This window comes from Anguilla rostrata, chromosome 13 (genome assembly GCF_018555375.3).
Source record: "Anguilla rostrata isolate EN2019 chromosome 13, ASM1855537v3, whole genome shotgun sequence".
NCBI classification, from domain to species: Eukaryota; Metazoa; Chordata; class Actinopteri; order Anguilliformes; family Anguillidae; genus Anguilla; species Anguilla rostrata.
The window spans coordinates 36,628,559-36,647,149 of NC_057945.1; the positions used below are offsets into that span (position 1 = coordinate 36,628,559).

Consider the following 18,591-nt stretch of genomic DNA (forward strand, 5'->3'; position numbering starts at 1 on the left):
TCGGATGTAAATCCTTGAATTGATTCCCATCAACTACATGCTAATTCACATATTCTAATATCCTAATATCCTTGTTCACATATCACATATAATATGTTTTATTTATCCAAGAAATGTATTAAGTTAATAACTTAAAATAATTACTTAAACTTCATATTTTTTCTGCCAGGTCTCAGGTGCACATATGGAGATACCAGGGTAAACACATGGGATTCCAGAGTGACAGGGCCTTCTTGGGGTACCTGGCGTGACAGGTGAGGTGGAGGTGCGTACCTGGGTAGTGTGGAGGTGGCTGGCAGGTAAGTGTGACTCCTGCTCCTTCATACACGGTCTGTGGGCTCCTCACGTCTGGGGAGAATTCCTGGAGGTCTAAAGAAAAATGAGTTCAGGTATAACAACGCTTCCCCATTCATGGGGCAAAGCCAAACACACCCTCACCTGTATCCAAACGCAGTCACGTCAGGTGCAAAACGAAGATGGGTCACCTTGATTTTTAGGTTATAAGCAAGGCTATTAATCTCTTGAATAGCCTTTTTTACCTGGATTTTCTGAAGCTAAATGCAAGTGTTTTTTTTATTTTCCATTATAACTTTTTTGAGATGGGTTTTCACTCTCCAACTATTATGCGCTGCTGTATCTGAATTTATAATAGATTATACTTGATAATCATGCAAAATGACAATTAGTAATAGGAAGGACTGAGAAATGGAACTTGAACAGTGCCAAAAGAATTGGTTTTGTGATTATTAAGCTCAAATCAAAAAATACAAAAAATGACAGCACAGGACTATGAGTGTGAGTGTGTAGCAGCGCAAAACATTCTCTTCAATAAAAAGCAAAAATAAATTAAAAGTTGCAATTCTAATAAGCCTGTCAGGAGCAAGTCAACATATCCTGCAGCTAACTGGAACACTAGAAAAAGAACCCAACTTCTTCTAATGACACAAGCAGCAATAAAACTGCTGAACTGATGCGTAAGCACACAGCTGCGATTTTCTTCGTGGTAATTTCTACCAGCTTTGTGAAAAAATAAATAAAATAATTAAAATAAATATTCCACTGCTGCTACGGAGTTAGAGCTTGTTTAAAAAATAAAAAAAAATACTGACATCCAGTTTTATGACATCTAGTTATTGTGCAGAACATATTTCACCCAAATGAGTGGATAAAAATGAATGACCTCAACAATAATAATTCAAATGTACGTATATAAAAAAATATATTACAAATTAAATCAAAGGGACCCATCGGGCACTTGTGGCGAAAGGGACCCCCTGTCCCCCCCGAATGTACTCACAGCCGAATTTGAGGTTGGCGGCCCGGCTGACGATGGTGCCGCAGCGGTTGGTGGCGAGGCACTGGTAGGACCCCCCGTCCCGGGCACTCAGGGGCTGGCTGATCACCAGGTTCCCCGCTACCAGGCTGTAGCGTGGGTCCCCCTCCACCAGCACGTCCGTGCCGTTCACCCTCCACCTGCAGGGGGAGCCAAAGAGCGCAGAGTCGGGCTGCTGACCTCGGTAACGTCAGGTCGAACATCAGGGAGCGTGAGAGGACAATCAAAGAACTTTCTGTTGTTCTGGTTGTTGTTGTTGTTGTTGAAGTTGAATGTTGGCAGCCATTAAGGCCCCCAACAACAACAACACAGGTACAGAACGACAGCTAAAACAAAGTGACACCTGCAGTAACACCAGCCTTTTTAAGTTTGGAGCAGTTTAAATGGGAGTTGAAAGTAATGCTGCAATCTACGGTTGTCATAAATCCAAAAAAAAAAAAAAAGGGCAGCGACGTCACCTTCCACAAAATTTAAGGCGATACTATGAAAGATTTACAAATGGAGTTAACGCTATGCAAATTAAGAGAAAAAAGGGGAGGTTCTGATTTATTGATATTGATTTCGGTCGCCTCGCCCATCAAGGATTGTTATGAAGGGGGGAAAAAAGGGGCTGGGATTCAAGAAGCATATCCCCATATATGTCAGCTCAATGTCCTCAGTGCGCCCCCCCCCCCCCAGGTGTGCTGTAGCTAGAGTGTCGTTGAGATGAGTTGCTGCTGTGGACGTCAGGAGGAGGATTAAGCACATCTGGCTCCCTTGTACACTAAAAGGAAAAGGATCTATACAGTGTAAAACCAGACATCTTACATCACCCCGGATAGATGAGGTCATGTCAAAAAAAATCAATAACCATAATGTCATTGTGGGCATATTGTAGGAATGAAACATACACAATACACCAGCGGTAGACACATCCTAGTTCATATTATATGAGGGTGGCAGCGTGATACAGTGTAAATTTGGGGATCTCAACTCAAAGGATGTGCCTTTGATTCTCTGTTGGGGATACTGTAATTGTACCCTTGAGCAAGGTACTCAGTCTGAACTGCTTCAGGAAATATCCAGCTGTATAAATGGATTGTAAACAAAACTGTACAGCTAACATCTGCTAAATAGTGTAATGTAGCCACTTCAAACCAGTGTAATAATAATAATAATAATAATAATAATAATAATAATAATAATAATAAGCATCATCTTCATCATCATTATTTGTATTGCACCTCATACAAAAAAACTGCCCAAAGTGCTTTAAGAATAAAATAAATAAATATACGAATAAATAAATAAATAAACAAATAACAAGTTAATTGGTTTTCAGCGTACGTGCAGAATGTTCCGTCGCTGGCATTATGTTGGCATAGTACCCATCGGCAGGGTGTTATGAGCACGAGAACGAAAAGCTGCCCCGGGTGCTTCTGTCGTGATTGACAGGTGGAACGCCAAGCCGGCTGGAATCGGATGACCTAAGCCTGCCTTCCGGCTGGCGCCTATTAGCAGAGTATTAGCGGTGCGTGTTGGTGCTGAGCACATCTGTGCCTTAGAAGCCAATCAAAGGGACCTTAAAAAAAAATCAATTATGAAAGGCACAGGAAATGTGAAATTAAGAGTACTGTAGTTAAACGAGCTCTCTTTCTAACTAGTCTTTCCAGTCTCAGTCAATGATGTGGCGGCTGCGTTTTGAACCAACTGCCGCCGTTCACGATGTTATGAAACTTCACGTGCAAAACACCCATGCTTATTTACATGCATGTGGGTTAGGGGTGGGGCCAGCCTGTCATACATACTGGTGTGAGGCAAGATGAGAGATGAAAGGTACGATACATTTCAACGTCAACTCCGACCAAGATATGTGTTCTATTTGTACTAACGCAAACGATGCGCACCGTTGCTTGTCCACATTCATTAAACAATGTTCATTTGTGAATGAGGAGAACAAGTCAGTGTGTTTGGGTGCTCAGGGGCGCCCCCCCCATGGCTGCTCATAAGGGTGCCCCGCCCCCACGACACCCCCGCTAATTCCTTCTCTGATGTAGTTACGCTAGTACGTGCTGTATGTACGCGAGGACTTTTACATTACCTGTGTGCTTCCGTACATTACCTACACACTTCTGTACATTACCTGTGTGCTTCTTTGGTACATTACCTGTGTGCTTCCGTACATTACCTACACACTTCTGTACATTACCTGTGTGCTTCTTTGGTACATTACCTGTGCGCTTCTTTGGTACATTACCTCTGTGCTTCTTTAGTACATTACCTGTACGTGGTGGCAGGGCTGGCTCTGGCCTGGCAGGTCAAGGTGACCTTCTCCTCGGGGAGGCCTTCCGGGAAGACCAGGCTGGAGGGCTGCTCCTCGAACACCGGGCCGCTGTCATGGCCGGCCACGCACACCTCGCCAGCTGCAAGCGCGGAAACGGAGAACTCTGGGTAAAATTCCCAGCCCGCCCTAGCATTCACGGCGATTCGTTAGCGCGCGGCTCCAGCTGTTCTGGGCCGTCCTGAAGGTCGATCACAAACAGCCGGTCCCACACGACAGGAAACAGCTTGCTGCTTTCAAAATCACTCCCGGGGCCTACGGACACATCCCTACACGCCGAGCCCGGACGAACGCCTCCAGTTTACCGCTCGCACGGGGCAGGTAGGAGCCGTAAATGGTTTTCATTGCAAACTGGATAAATTGAGATGTATATGTTTCGGACTAAACGGGAGCTCACATCCTGCGGATGGCGTATAATTGAATTCCGGGGCACTTCGGATCAGTCCTAGACAGGGGCCATGAATCACAGTTCAGATTCATACATAACGTAGATACATTCCCAGAAGCCAGTGACCCATGGCAACGGTTAAGACTTCAGCAACATAAGATTTAAAAAAAAGATGCAGCCAGCATAAATACGCATTTGGGTGAGAACGACTGACTCTCTTATGGGGCAGATAAATAAAATTAAACAAAAACCAAAATGAGGGAATATTTTGCGGCCGCCTCTGTGCCCTGCCACAGTTCCGTTGTTCAGCTAGAGAATGAGGCACAGCCAAGACACTTAATGCGATCATGCGCACATCTTTGTGGAAAAGCACCAGGAAAAAGAAAAAAACGGGACGCACTGTATTCACGAGGGGCCCTCTCCTGCCAGGGCCAATGTTGCTGTTGTTAATTGGATCTGTTGTGAGAAATGTGTCTTGAGGAGGACCAGGGGGGCCGTGGGGGGGGGTGGGGGGATGGGGGTGGGAGGGGTGTTAGAGGACAGACACTCCCCTGGTGTGCAGAGAACTCAGGCCTTTAATTTTAAATGGAGCTTGAGCTGTGGGGTATGCATGGGGGGGCAGGAACGCTGGATTTATTTCTGGTGGGGTTGGGGGTTGGGGTGGAAGTGTGGTATAGTGGGTAAGGAGCTGGTCTTGTAACCTAAAGGTCATAGGTTCGATTCCCAGGTAGGACACTGCCGTCCCACCCTCGAGCAAGGTACCTAACCTGCATTGCTTCAGTATATATATCCAGCTGTATAAATGGATGCAATGGAAATGCTATATAAAAATGTTGTGTAAGTCGTTCTGGATAAGCGTGTCTGCTAAACGCCTGCAATGTAATGGGGGTCCCTTTTTGAATCTGGGACAGAGAGAAACCTGGGAAAAGGAAGAGGAGAATCTCCAACACAGTTCCTCAAGGTCTTTCCTCGGCTAGGATTACACAACTGCGCAGAGACATGTTTACGGTCGCTGGTAATGGGATTCCAGCCCTGAGCACGAAAAGTCTTTCTAGACACAGCGCATCTCTGGCGCTGAATATAAATCATCTCAGTTTATGTTTAGCGCTGCATACGAGTATACTTCTCATTGGGCAGGGATTGCTGTAAAGCAAAGCATTTATTTTATCTGCCTTGCCCCATAATGTAAAAAGATATAATATTTATGAGTAGGCACGACAGATGGGCAGGGCAGTGGATAACACTGCTGCTGCATTAGAACTCCAGGGACCCTAGTTGGAACCTTTCAGGTCTGAATGTTTCCTACAAATACATGTTGTGGTGCGAGGTGTTCCCCTTGGGTGGATACGTGCCCCGGACTGCCCCAATTTCAGGTACTCCCTGTTCCTACTCGATTCTGCAGTGGTTCTTTGTAAGCCTTCTGAAGGGGAGTAGGTGAAAATGTGAGAACGGATCTCTGAGACAAGGAGGACAGACGCGTACGTGCGGTGGTTTGCCCTTTCAGACATGCAGTACAGTAATTCACCATCATTATGATCCAGTATAGATCCAGTGCGTACTCTAAGACCCACTTATCTCCAGAACAATCGTTATTCTTAAATAGTAGAAGTGTCATTTTCATACCCAGAAAAGACATGAACACCACCATCCAGGCCCAGAAACAGGGCGATGACATGTTGGGCTTTCAGGTACCGGGATGAATAGAGCGAAGTCAACACATGCTTGAGTGTATGCTTGACTAGACGGGGCCAGGATAATTGAAACGCAGCCGTCGCTACAATTTCTATCCATATTTTATGAGACCTCAGAATTATTTTAACAGAAAAAAAAATTTCAAATTCAGAAAACCAAATATCTTCCACTCGCTGATCAAGGATAACAGCATACATTTTTAATATCCTCGCGTCCGGACCCCCCCCCACCTTGCCCAATTTCCCCCGGATGGCAGACATGCTCCAATTCATCAGCGTGACATCCTGCATATTTATTTCATCAGATGGATGTTGAGCGAGACAAAATAAAAAAAAAGTCGGAGACCCAGAAACATAAAACAGACAGGGATGACAGGTGGGGCGGGGGGCGGGGGGCGGGGGGGTGGTGGTGGTGGGGAAGTGTGGGGCGAAGATGTAACTGGGACAAGGTGCTGCACAAGGGGGAAAAAAATAAAAAATGCATCTTATAAGCGAGTGTGGGACACAATGCAGAATAGACCAAGGAGAAACAGTTCAGGAAAAGGGGGGGGGGTCTTACCCACGGTGTAGCTCAGGGCCAGGGAACAGAGGCAGAGCAGCCGGGCCAGACGCCCCATCCTCCAGAGGAGACCGCGCCTTGTTTCCGGCATGAGCCCACGAGCCCCTCCAAAAACCTGGGCGGGTCACAAACAAAGAGCAGGTCAACCCGCCATCGCCGCCACCTCCCGTTTCCCCTCTGCAGCCCGGCTACGGGGGCGAGCCCTCGTCCGCGATGCCCAAAATCACACACAGAAAGAGTCCACGTGCTCACAGGACAAAATGGTTTCTGATTTAGTATTCTCTCAAAAAAAAAAAAAAATCTATCCGGCACAATGCTCTTACAGTACGCTGAATTACATTTTTGCAGTTCAATTACAAACACAGATGTACATGTATAGCAGACGAAAGGGGCACAGCTGTGGGGGCTGGGGTGAAAATAAATTTTGGGGCGTGGGGGGGAAGGAGGAGCTGTTGTTAGGTTTATATGCTGGCACGAGGTGCAAAAGCCAAGCGCTGTAAGTCTGGCGGTGGCGGCAGCAACGGCGGCAGCAACGGCGGCGGTAACGGCGGCGGCAACGGCGGCTTTTTGAAACCGAGCCCTCGGAGCCATTTCACTTGTTCCGAAACGGCGAGGCGGCCGTTTCCCCGCCCGGGCCGGGAAACGCTGGCTCGGCACTTCCTGCCGGCGTCTCCTCCGACCGCGTCCATTAAAATTTCAGCAGAAAAAAAGGCCGTTTGAAACCCTCGCCTCTCCGACCATCGCAGCAGAGGACGGGGGGACCGGGAACATCGCCGGAGTTTTGGATTCGGGACGAGGAATCCGCCCCAGGATGTAATTCTCACGACACCGCACACGTGAAGCTCCGACAGGGTCCCCGTGTTCCCTTCACGTATTCTGTCACTAATTACTAATCATTATTATAGTCGTGATCAGATGGAAAAAAAGGTGTTTTTTTTGTAAAGTAAAATTAGGATTTGATTGACTGGGGAAACTGAAGGACTGCTTCATGGCTCAGTTTTCGGATTAAAAAATTTATCTTGCGCCTCTTTGTTTTATCCTGGCACCCCCTCTCCGGGGAGGGCCACACACGTCTCCTCTTGGCTCCATAATTGGGGGTTCACTTTTTTTTTTTTTGAACGCTTGTTAAGGAGCGCGCGAGCATCTCGCATAAGCGTCCCCCCCCCCCCCCCGGAACCCCGAACCAAACAGTTTAAGCAGTCTGGATGCCGATCGACTGCGCCGACTGTGCCATTCATGGATTAAACTAGTTACAGTAACTCAAATATACCCAGTGCTGCTCCACCACCGGCCTCAGATCTGCTGCCAGTCTAGCAGTGACTCGCTGGTTTTCACGCATGCATGGAACCCTGGGCACTGCGGTATTATCCAATGGCAACGCTAGCGAGCCTGCTCGAGGAACGACTCTGGCAATGACTGCTGTTCTCAAGTGTTCCCACTCTATATCTCCTCCATGGATACACTGCTGTATATAGGACCTGAACTGGATCCCAGCATGGGCCTATGTGATTGGCTGAGTCACATGCTATGTAAGTGGATTAAATGAGCGTACACGTGAGAACAGGAAGCTCTGTGTATATTACACAAACAGGCAACAAACACACACACACACACACACACGCATACGCATACACACACACACACACACATATACACACTCTACACAGATCAACGCACAATACACACATACCCACCACACACACACAACACACATACCACACACACCACCACACACACCACACACACGCACCCCGCATACAATACACACACGCACCACACACACACCATACCACCCACACACACACACCCACACACATGCATACCACCCACACCACACACACACCCACACATGCTACCCACCACACACCCACACCACACACACACACACACACACACCACACACGCATACCCACCCACACACACCCCACACACACACCCCCACACACACACACACCAACAAACACCAACAACACGCTACCACACACACCACACCACACACCAGCCCACACGTACACACCCCATACTCACACACACACACACACACACACACACACACACACACACACACACACACACACACACACACACACGTACACTGTCACTCTGTCACACTGGCGCACATCCGGAGTCTCACCCCTTCACCCCACGGAAGGTCTAATGGTAGCTCCAGGCGGGGATGCTTTTAGTTCATCCCAGACATCTGCTGGCGGGACGTCTCCCCCTAAATGGAGCCCCCCGCCCCCAGCAGGGGGTCCGCTCTGTACGAGACCCTGATTGAAGAGCGGGACGTGAGCAGCAGACACAGGACCGCTTATTTATTCAAAAGGTTTTTTTTGAGCAGCCGAAACACCGTAGGCCCCTCCCCCATTTTAGACCACCCCTCAAGATCCCCTGTAACCAGGCAGATCTGCGCCTGTCTGTCAAAAAGGGTCACGTCTGTGTGGAGCAGCCCTGCCCTGGAACTACAGCATCAGGTGCTCTGTCAAGGCTGTGTGCCTGCCGCATAAAATCACCATCCAGAGCATCCGACAGAGAAGAGCTTTAATATAAATCACCGCGAATCACAAACGCAAACGAGTAAATAATGGTCACAGCCGTGACTTTGGTGCTTGACGCAAATCCCCCAGCCCGAAAGATAATATAAAACGAAAACCGCGAGTCTCACACAGACACCGAAACTACATTTCTGAAGCGCAGCTAACATCGTGGAGTTTGTCATCATTTCGAAGTAAGTGGCGTGTATGGAAGGCGATAAAAGGCGTTTTTTTTTTCCTGGAGTTATGTTTCATTTGCACACAACGGGAGCGCAGCTTAAGAGCAGAAGAGTGGGGTAAATCAGACAAAGAGCCCAGCTTCCCAATCCCCCGAACAGCCATCAGCACAGGTGGTTAATATCTCAGCCAACCAGACATTAGCACCCAGAAAAAATGTTTTGACAGCGTGATTTACAGGCGCCGGAGAACTAATGGAGATTTAATGCCCAGCTCGTCCAGTTCCGCGTGAGACACCGCGAACCTGGAGACGGAATAAACCACAATAATAACAATAACAATACTTTCGTTTAAACATAAACCGGAAACGCTGATCAGAATTTAATATGTGCGCAAGACAATTCATTACATGTCAGATTTTGAGGAAATAATGCTTGAAAAGCCCATAATGCTGAACTTAGATATCTGTAGCACCAGAAAGCTGTCAACCTGGACAAAATAAGCACTCCACAACATCTTTATACAGCACTGCTATAATAATAATAATAAATAATAATAATAATAATAATAATAATAATAATAATAATACATATTTAGACGGTGGGAGAAGAGGAAGGGAATTTGTGAAGCATCTACAACCTCTGTCACTCCGAGTAGCATAGGTTGAAGAGGTCGCTCAACTTCCTATGCCCTTTTCAGTGGCAGCACTCCATTGGCTGTGGCTGACTGTCAATCATAGGGTACAAAGACCTCCACTGTCCACTGTCAAGCCTGACAACGTAGTGGATGGCCAGGGCAAAGCACCCCAGGCAGAGCTCGAGGGCTTTTGTAGCGACACGCTGTCCTTAACCTCCGTAGGTCGCCATTTTTTTTATAGTCGTATTAGACGCGGTGTCAAAGGTCAATCCCTAGGGCTCCGTAGAGGGAGCCTGAATGAAGGCCTTTGTCCTTCGACAGAAAAGATGCGATTTCCGCTTTGCGCCCGGAGCCCAAAAATAAAGTCACCCTCGCCGGCTCCTCCGGGGGAGATACACGGCGCGACGCTCACGAAAATGACAAGGCCATCTCAGGCTCTCACCGTGACATCACTCCCGAGGGAGGGCTTTTGACAGAGAAAGGGGGAACTCGAAACACACAAGAGAGCAATCAGCGTAAGTACGGTGCTCGCGGGCGCGCACACGCACCCCAAACGGGATGATACCGAAATGAGCGCTCTCGAGAGGCGCGCACATCGGACCCGAAGCTGCGGCTTCGCTCGACTGCGAGCGCAGGACTTTCTCAAAGTGTTCTCGGGGCGTGCGGCTATCAAATCAATCTCTCTCCCTCTCTCTCTCTCTCTCTTTCATCCTCTCTTCTCTCCTCTCTCTCCTTTATCTCTCGCTCTCCTCTCCCTCTCTCTCTCTTTCTCTCTCTCTCTCTCCCTCTCCTCTCCCTCTCTTTCTCTCTCTTTCTCCCTTTCATCCCTCTCTCTCTCTCTCTCTCTCGCTCACTCTCTCGCTCTCCTCTCTCTCTCTTTCCCTCTCTCTCCCTCTCCTCTCTCTCTCCTTTTCATCCCTCTCTCTCTCTCTCTTTCTCCCAGCATGCAGCTGCACGAGGCACCTGCATTTGACACCACAATTCAATGTGACACAAAGCCTTTTGATTGGCTCTCTGCATCCCCCCCCATGTCCCCCCATGTCCCCCCCAACCCCCCGACACCCTAGCACACCCTTTCACTGACAGATACAAAGGCCCAGTCTTCCGTCCGCCGCCCCGCAGCCAGAGAGCCCGCTGAGCTCACGGGCGCGAGGGAACGCCGCGGCGGGCGGGCGGCGCACCGAACCGCTCCGTGGTTTCTCGGCAGCGACCAGATTAAATGTTTCAAAAAAGTGCGTCTCGCGTCATTTCTCTCCGAGCACTGAGCGTGAGTGCGCGTCTTTACAGAAGGCAAGGAAAGGCTATCCTGCTACGGTGTGGTAACAGACAGGTTTTTTTACCTCTGCAGTCTTAGTACTCAATTCTGATAGGTATTGTCAGCTCAAATTACAGATGTAAGGCTGGCAACATAAAGCATTCGCGTGTGTTTCACAGTACACAATAGCAGACGCACCAGCGAAATCTGAAATCTGTCAGTCCACAGAGCCGGCTGCTGCTCTGACATCCCCGGTTAAAGCCCGGAATCCTTGTACCCCGAGATATCATTTCCAGAACTTTCTGAAAGAGCGCTGCTTTGCTCCGTAATCCGCCCTCTCATCCCAACAATAGCCCCCGTCGCTCCCCCCGCCGCCCGCGCTACTGTAATTGCTATCGAATCTCGCGCAGAAAGGAGAGCGCTCGCGGCGCGCGGTACGGGCTCAGCAGAAGGCCGGTGGAGCTCGTCTGCGTTTCAGACCGGCTGGGTCTCGTCCGTCTTCTGTATCGTGACCCCAGCTGGCGGTTTGAGGGCGAAGTGGACCGGGAGAGAGAGAGAGAGAGAGAGAGAGGAGAGGAAATTGCTGAGCGCGTCAGAAATAGGACATTTTAGCAAGCAGATTGAGAGGCGAAGGGGAGGCAGGAATGAGAGGAGAGCCGGGTTCTGCTGCAGTAAATGGTGAGCAGTCAGCTAAGTGCGGGACACACAGTACTGTGTGTGTGTGTGTGTGCACGGGCTTGAATTTGTGTGTGCGTGTGTGTGTGTGTGCGTACACGCAGGCTTGAATTTTTGTGTGTGTGTGTTTGTGTGTGAGTACACGCGGGCATGAATTTGTGTGTGCGTGTGAGTGTGTGTGTACATACACGTAGGCTTGAATTTTTGTGTGTGTGCGTGTGTGTGTGTGTGCACACATCTGTCTGCATGTGTGTGCGTGCATGTGTGCACGTATTTGTGTGTGTGTGTGCACGCATGCATGTGTATGTGTGTGTATGTGTGTGTGTGTGTGTGTGTGTGTGTGTGTGCGTGCATGCATTTGAGTGCATGTGCACGTGTGTGTGTTTATGCCATGTCGTGCAGCCAACTAAGACCGCAGCAACAGCATTAAAAGGGCTGGATGTTGGCTTACTGTATCGACATGTAAACGTGTACGTGGTCAACCTATTGATCCGAACCCCGTGTGCGGTACAGATGGCGCTCGTTGGCTTGCAGAGGAAGATAATCATCTAATTGATCTCGCCCGGGTGGGTTTCCAGCATCGGCTCTCACTGAATTGCAAGGGAGACTGAAAAATTCTGGAAAAAGTCCAGTTTGGAAGATTAAGTCTCAGCCTGAAAGAAAAGTCACTTAATTTATAGACCTCCTTGGCAAGGTGAAAAGCAATTGGCCAGCGAGTGAAAAGCCTCAGATCTCAACGGATGGTGATTGCCCTCTTGATCTCTTACCATTACCCTGATGAGCTGATAACTCTCCAAATTTAGATTTTGGCTGGATACACGTCTACCCTTTCTTTTGATTATTTATTTCAGAATTTATGAGCCTCAGGAGATCCACCTTTGTTTAGTTTTAATTGTTCCATCCATTCATTGAAAATGCCTCTTGTTAATAAGTTCCTATAAAAAAGATTATAGGCTCCTTTTCTTTTTTTTCTTTCTTTTTTTTTAGCAAGCGACAATCAGCAAGCATCTGCTTTCAAACAGCAGACTGCACTGGACATTTGAATTCACAGAATATGCTGGAGAATAGACATTCACTATTCATTACATTCGTTTTTAAAATGGAACTCGACGTCCCAGCTCTCCCCGGCAGGAAAAAAAAAGTTGCTTTGACAGCTATATGCTGATCAGTTCCTATATTGAGGCGTCTCTAACTAGACACTGTACGGTGGGCCCTCGGCGAAATGAAATGAAGTCATTGTGAGTCACGGTGTTAATTCCTGTCAGTCAAAACACGGTCTCCGAAGGAAGCAGTCGCTCGCGGTCGTGGAAGCGCACAGCGAAGCCGCGAGACGATCACCTGACTGAGTCATCGGAGCCGGGCAGATCTGAGCCATAGATGTCGCATCTGCGTCTGCGTTGCATTCTGGGAAACAATGGACGGCTCTGTGTCTCCAGGGGTGCACCCCACCCCACCCCTCACCAACCCCCGCCGCTCTGCCCCCCCCCCCCCCCCACCCCCACCAAATGCCAGAGTTAAACAGAGGCTTATTTACAGACACGCACTTCACATTAATGATAGCTCTCTCCGGTCCCACACAGCTCCCTCTGTACGTGCCCCAGGGTCTGGAACAGACTGGCTTGGAACTGGCAGATGCTCTGGCCGATCTCTGTTTGACCCTTGACCTCCGGATGCAATCGTTTCAGGGTCTTGAGTGGCCTGCTTTGACCGCCCCTTTTTATAAATCATTAACATCCCGATCTTAAAGTCCACAGGAAAGACACCACCAGATATACAGGGACACCAAGATTTGCGTCGGAAATCAGTTCGCCCAATGCCATTCGCAGGCATCGATTCGTTAAATCAGGAAAGGGAGGTATTGATCCGAAGTGGCAACGCTACCAAGGACGAGGCTGGCCAGAAGTGTCGGCTGAGGTACTGGAATAACTGCTCAGGAGTTCATGCTCGATGTATTTACAGAACGCCCCGAGACTGGGCTGGCTGCACGTAACTCGACACTTTCCAGGGCAGTAAGCCCGGTAAAACGTTCTGAACACAAAAGGTCGGACAGAAAAAAGTAATAGGGGTCCTGATGTAAAAGAATCATCTCTCTCTCTCGCATTGCCCCGAGCTGGTTTTGGAACACTGAACAGCGAGCGCTTGGACTCTCCCCCCAACGCAGTACCACTCCAGAAGGTGTTAAACCAAAAGCCTGTCCTTGACAGATCGCACCCCCCCCCCCCCCCCCCCCACCCACCTCGCCTGCCCCCCCACCACCCACCCCCCCGAGCCCCTGGACGGGCGTGTTGGCCCCCTGGGACAGCCCAGCTCCCTCAATATTGCTCCTGCCTCTTAGCCTTCCGTCAGATCCATACACAAACACAGACTCGGACGTGGAGGACGGGACCAGTGAAAGGGGGGGGGGGGGGAAGGAGGGAAATCAATATGGCTGGCGGCTGAACGAGGGATTCCAGCCCTCTCCAGCTGCCACGCAGCATCGACAGCAGCCACCTCATCTCCCGGGCCACCCGGGCCCAAAGGCGGGTTCGGTTCCAGGGGCCGTCCCTGGCCCTTGTCCCAGTGTTAGACCCGCAGGGGGTCGGTGGGGCCGGGGGGGGGGGGGGGGGGTTTGGGAGGGAGGGTGTGAACATGTAGTGAAGGGCAACGGAGGACGTTTAAAACGCTCGAGGCGACCGAAGATTATGCAAAGAGAATTATGCGCTCGCATTATTACTGAATCCCACGAATGTATTTCCTTCTCTCAGAACGCTTAAGGACAGGAGGGAGACTTTCTGCTAGCACTGGGGTGAGCTTGCCGTACGTTAATGTCAGTGTCTGACAGTGTTATATCAAAATCCTTCATAACTTTACTACTCCACACCATAGCTTTATTGCTGCACTTTTTCATGGAGATTGAAAATGTGTATAGGTTCACATTTAAGAGAATAAATTTTTCTTTTTTTTTTTTTTTTCCCTGGAGGAGCGGGAGAAGGGGACAACTGAGGGACCTCAACCTTAAAAAAAACGCCAACGCGAATCTGAGCCGCTTCTGTCCTGGAGTGTCTAGGTCCATAAATTGTCCTGACACGTTATCTGATTAAAATACTGGGATATCTGTGGGCCCAATGCAAATTGAGAACACTTAATCTCTCCGTGTAAAGCTGAGGAAGACAGGGATCAGACAGCATCTCCGGGACATTCCCAGCGAGATCTCGTACATTTCTACATCAGGGGGCTCAGAGGTAATGCAAGTTTCGTGGCAGGAAGTGGAGCGCAAGGTGCTTCACAAAATATGTAAAAAAAAAATTAAAGACGATAACAGAATGACTCATGCAAATACCACGAAAACAGAAATGGTGCATAAATATTTTAACAATAATGAACCCGTCCAAGCAATCTGTAATCGCCACGCTGCAAACAAGGTTCTCTCAGACCTATAGGCAAAAAACATCCGCAGTGAAACCCTGTTTCTATAAAAGGTTGAAGGTGTTTTGAGGTATTTAAACAGTCACACAGCTTGCGCAACCAGAAAAGAAACACACACATAAACTCCCAGCAGGAACGCTGAAGACAAGCTCGTGAATTTTACATGCGAAACACAAAAACCCCAAAAAGCACACACGTGAGCATCCTGAAAAAATGATTTTGCAGTCACATCCACAACTTGATATGTGTTGTGAAATGCTCTCTTTTTTTAAAAAAAGAAATGGAGCTGTTAAAAGTTTCTCGAACTGGTCGAACTGTAATAAATGCACAACTTCCACGCCCTCTGCTTTGACTTAATGAGAACGGGCGGATAAATGCGGTTTTCTCCGAGCCAAAAAAGTCTAACTGAATAATTTCTGCATCCATTTGCGCAGGTGCATTATGGTAATGGTGGTAGTCGCAGGTTTGATGGCAATTTGGAAACGGAAAGTAGAGCCGCTGCTATCACCGCAGCGCACAATTCACAGGTTAGAATTTTCGACGTCGAAGTCTGCCGGCCCAAAAGCTCGAACCTGCGCCACACACCTGTGGGATCGGGACACTAAGGGGCGACTGCACGTCACATGACCGCTGAGCGCCTTGCGTTAAGCCACCTGGTGCTCAGGTGCAGGGTTCCGTTCACACACGCTCCCACGTCCTCCGCCACACCCACACTGACACCTCCTCCCGCCCCCACGTCTGCCGGCCTGTCCTTCTGTCCTCCCTGAGATCTGAAGTCTTCCCAGCATGCACCTCCACCGCGCACCTCGCTGGCTTTTTAAAAATCTGTGGCGAGACCGTCCAGCGTCTCGGCCCTCGCCTGACCACGCCTTCCTTTATGACGCCCGTATTGGTCACCGTCAGAAAGGCTCAATCTTCTGAACACGCACGTCAGGAACTCAAGACCCAGCGAGACTGACGTGACCGTGTCCCGAGAAATTGATCTCTTCCCTCATCATTAGTCACCCAGATTAATTCAGTGAGGCTAACAGTTTCCTGAGGGAGGCAGGAGTATCGTATATTGACCCCTTGTGGCTCTCTTTAAGGACATGGGGGTGGGGGGGTGGCCGGGGGGGGTCCCCAATGGGAGAAAGAGGGATGAGATCATGAGTAGGGAAAACAATAGAGAAACAAAGAGACCAGCCCGAGCGCCAAGACCAGCTTGATTCAGAGAGAATGACAGAATTAGATAAATAAAAACAGAGGAGGAGGAGGAGGAGAGAGACTGGGCTCGTCGGAGAAGCTACGCGACTCGCTCAGCGCGGACCAGCGCATGTCAAAGAGTCACATTGTTCAGCGGGACAGGCCGGGGCCTAACAATGCTCGTTTCTCTCTTTCCGGGCCGAGAGCCGTGAATGCGTTCTCTCTAAGGTCCACAGTGTATCTGTACATCTGAAGAAAACTGGGAAACGCTGGGGTTCATTCCTGATGAGTGAGCTAACCGTCAGAAGCACTTTGAATAAAAAAAAAACCCCATACAAACGTCCAATTCTTCCTTTCGCTAATGCTAAATACTTCGCTAAAGTGCACAGTGGATGTAATTAAGGCGCACTGCGCAGAAAAGCTAAGCATGCTAACGCAAGTGCGCACAGACTGACGGTAATCGGTTTGGCATTAATGTGTCTGCTCTCTATTTGGGATCGGCCAGTGGCCGGCCCGGCCGGTGCACTGATTTGACAAAGTACAGCCGTCCGGAGCGGTGCTCCGGAGCTGGAGAGACAAATGGGGTTGGAGACAAACTGCCCGTCTGCGCCCAGTGGATCAGAAAACACGCTGAGCCACTGTGGTGCCGCCGGCAGCCCAACACAACTGGAAATAGCAAGAGAGAGAGAGAGAGAGGAAGGGAATGAGAGAGGGGGGGGGAGGGGCAAGAGAAAGAGGGAAGGAAGGGGCGAGAGAAAGAGGGAGGGAAGGGGTGAAAGAGAGGGAGAAAGTGAGGTGGATAGGGAGTATGAGAGAGGGGAAAAGAGGGAAGGAAGTAGGGAGAGGAAGAGAGAAAATAGAAGGAAACAGAGAGATAGACACTCCAGCTGGGCCCTGTGGTGCACCTGTGTTTACACCACCCGTCCGCAGCCAATCAGCACATCATCCCAACAAACAGGAAGTCCTCCAGCTTATCACCCCAACAAACAGGAAGATCTCCAGCTCATCACCCCAAACAAACAGGAAGAGCCCCAGCTCATCGCCCCAACAAACAGGAAGTCCTCCAGCTCATCATCCCAACAAACAGGAAGTCCTCCAGCTTATCACCCCAACAAACAGGAAGACCTCCAGCTCATCACCCCAAACAAACAGGAAGAGCCCCAGCTCATCAGCCCAACAAACAGGAAGAGCCTCAGCTCATCAGCCCAACAAACAGGAAGAGCCCCAGGCAGGCGATGGGGAGCCCCACTCTGAACCCATAAGAGCAGCATTGACCACACAACTGACTGCCCCAGCCTCTGTCCTTCAGGATACGGGCCGGGGGGGCGTGGGGGGATGCCCTACATGTGCGGAGAAGGTTAGGACACGACCAGAGATGAGTGCGATGACAACACCAGCTCGGAAAGGTCTGCCAGGTGCATGCTGGGAGTCGGTACACAGAATCAGTCCGTACAGAATCAGCCCCAATTTCAGGATTTCCATGAATCCTCCGATAACTACGCACAACCCCTCCCCATCATCTACACTATACCGCTCAGTCCCGGGAAAAAACGGCACCCCTTTCATGACAATTACAAACAAAAACTACAGTCACAACATTGCACCATGCCACTTTAAGAACCATCCCCCTACCAACACACACCCCCCCCAACCCGCCGCCACCCCTCCACCCCCCCCCACCCTCCCAGCGGCTAACGTCCCGACAGCCGAGGAACACGGAGCGGGGCGATTAAAACCGCCCCGGGCGGTGCTAATTAGGGGGCTGGCTCAGAAGCGGGTAACAGAGGGAGGTCCCGCAGCATCGGGCGCTAACCTTAATTAGCGACGCGGAGCGGGAGCCGGAGCCGGAGCTGGAGCGGGACGCCGGCTTCCTCCTGGCTGCGCGGCCGAGCTGTGTGGACGCCGGGGCGGGGGGGAGGCGCGCAGACGCGTGGATCGCTGCTCATACGCGGCGGCGGCGGCGGTGGCGGAGGCGCGGGCGGTGCTGTCCTCCAGAGGCGTCCTGGAATAAAAGGAGAGCGCATGGGATTTTCACATAACGAGTCTCTCCCTCCTTCTCTCGCTCTCTCTCTCTCGCTCTCGCTCTCGCTCTCCCTCTCCCTCTCTCTCTCTCTTCCCCGGCGCACTCACATTGACAGATCTGTGCTGTCTCGCTCTATCTATCTATCTCTCTCTCTCTCTATCCCTCGCTCTCTCCCTCCCTCCCTCTCTCCCTCCCTCTCTCCCTCGCTCACTCACTCACTCACCCTCGCTCTCTCCCTCTCTCTCTCCCTCCCTCAGTGTGAGGCGATTCGGCTTCACTGCAGCCCTGTCGCATTAGGATGTGTCCTCCCAACGAAAACAGCCTACGCTGCCTCTCTCTCTCTCCCTCCCTCTCTCGTTCTCTGTCTCTCTCTCCTCTCTCTTACTCTCTCCCGTCTCTCCTCTCCTCTCTCT

The 18,591-nt window shown here is 50.0% G+C and overlaps 1 protein-coding gene across 1 annotated transcript in view; it reads right to left on the reverse strand.

Annotated features, from left to right (window-relative positions):
- Positions 1-18,367, reverse strand: part of cntn2 (contactin 2) — a 35,914-nt gene extending 17,547 nt beyond the window's left edge. The window contains exons 1-5 of the mRNA XM_064306140.1: positions 17,969-18,367; positions 6,292-6,406; positions 3,594-3,735; positions 1,298-1,473; positions 274-369 (exon numbers count right to left, since the gene is read on the reverse strand). Coding sequence (XP_064162210.1) covers positions 274-369; positions 1,298-1,473; positions 3,594-3,735; positions 6,292-6,382 — 505 coding nt within the window. The 5' untranslated portion in view covers positions 6,383-6,406; positions 17,969-18,367. The remainder of the gene's footprint in view (positions 1-273; positions 370-1,297; positions 1,474-3,593; positions 3,736-6,291; positions 6,407-17,968) is intronic.
- Between the last annotated feature and the right edge of the window lie 224 nt (positions 18,368-18,591).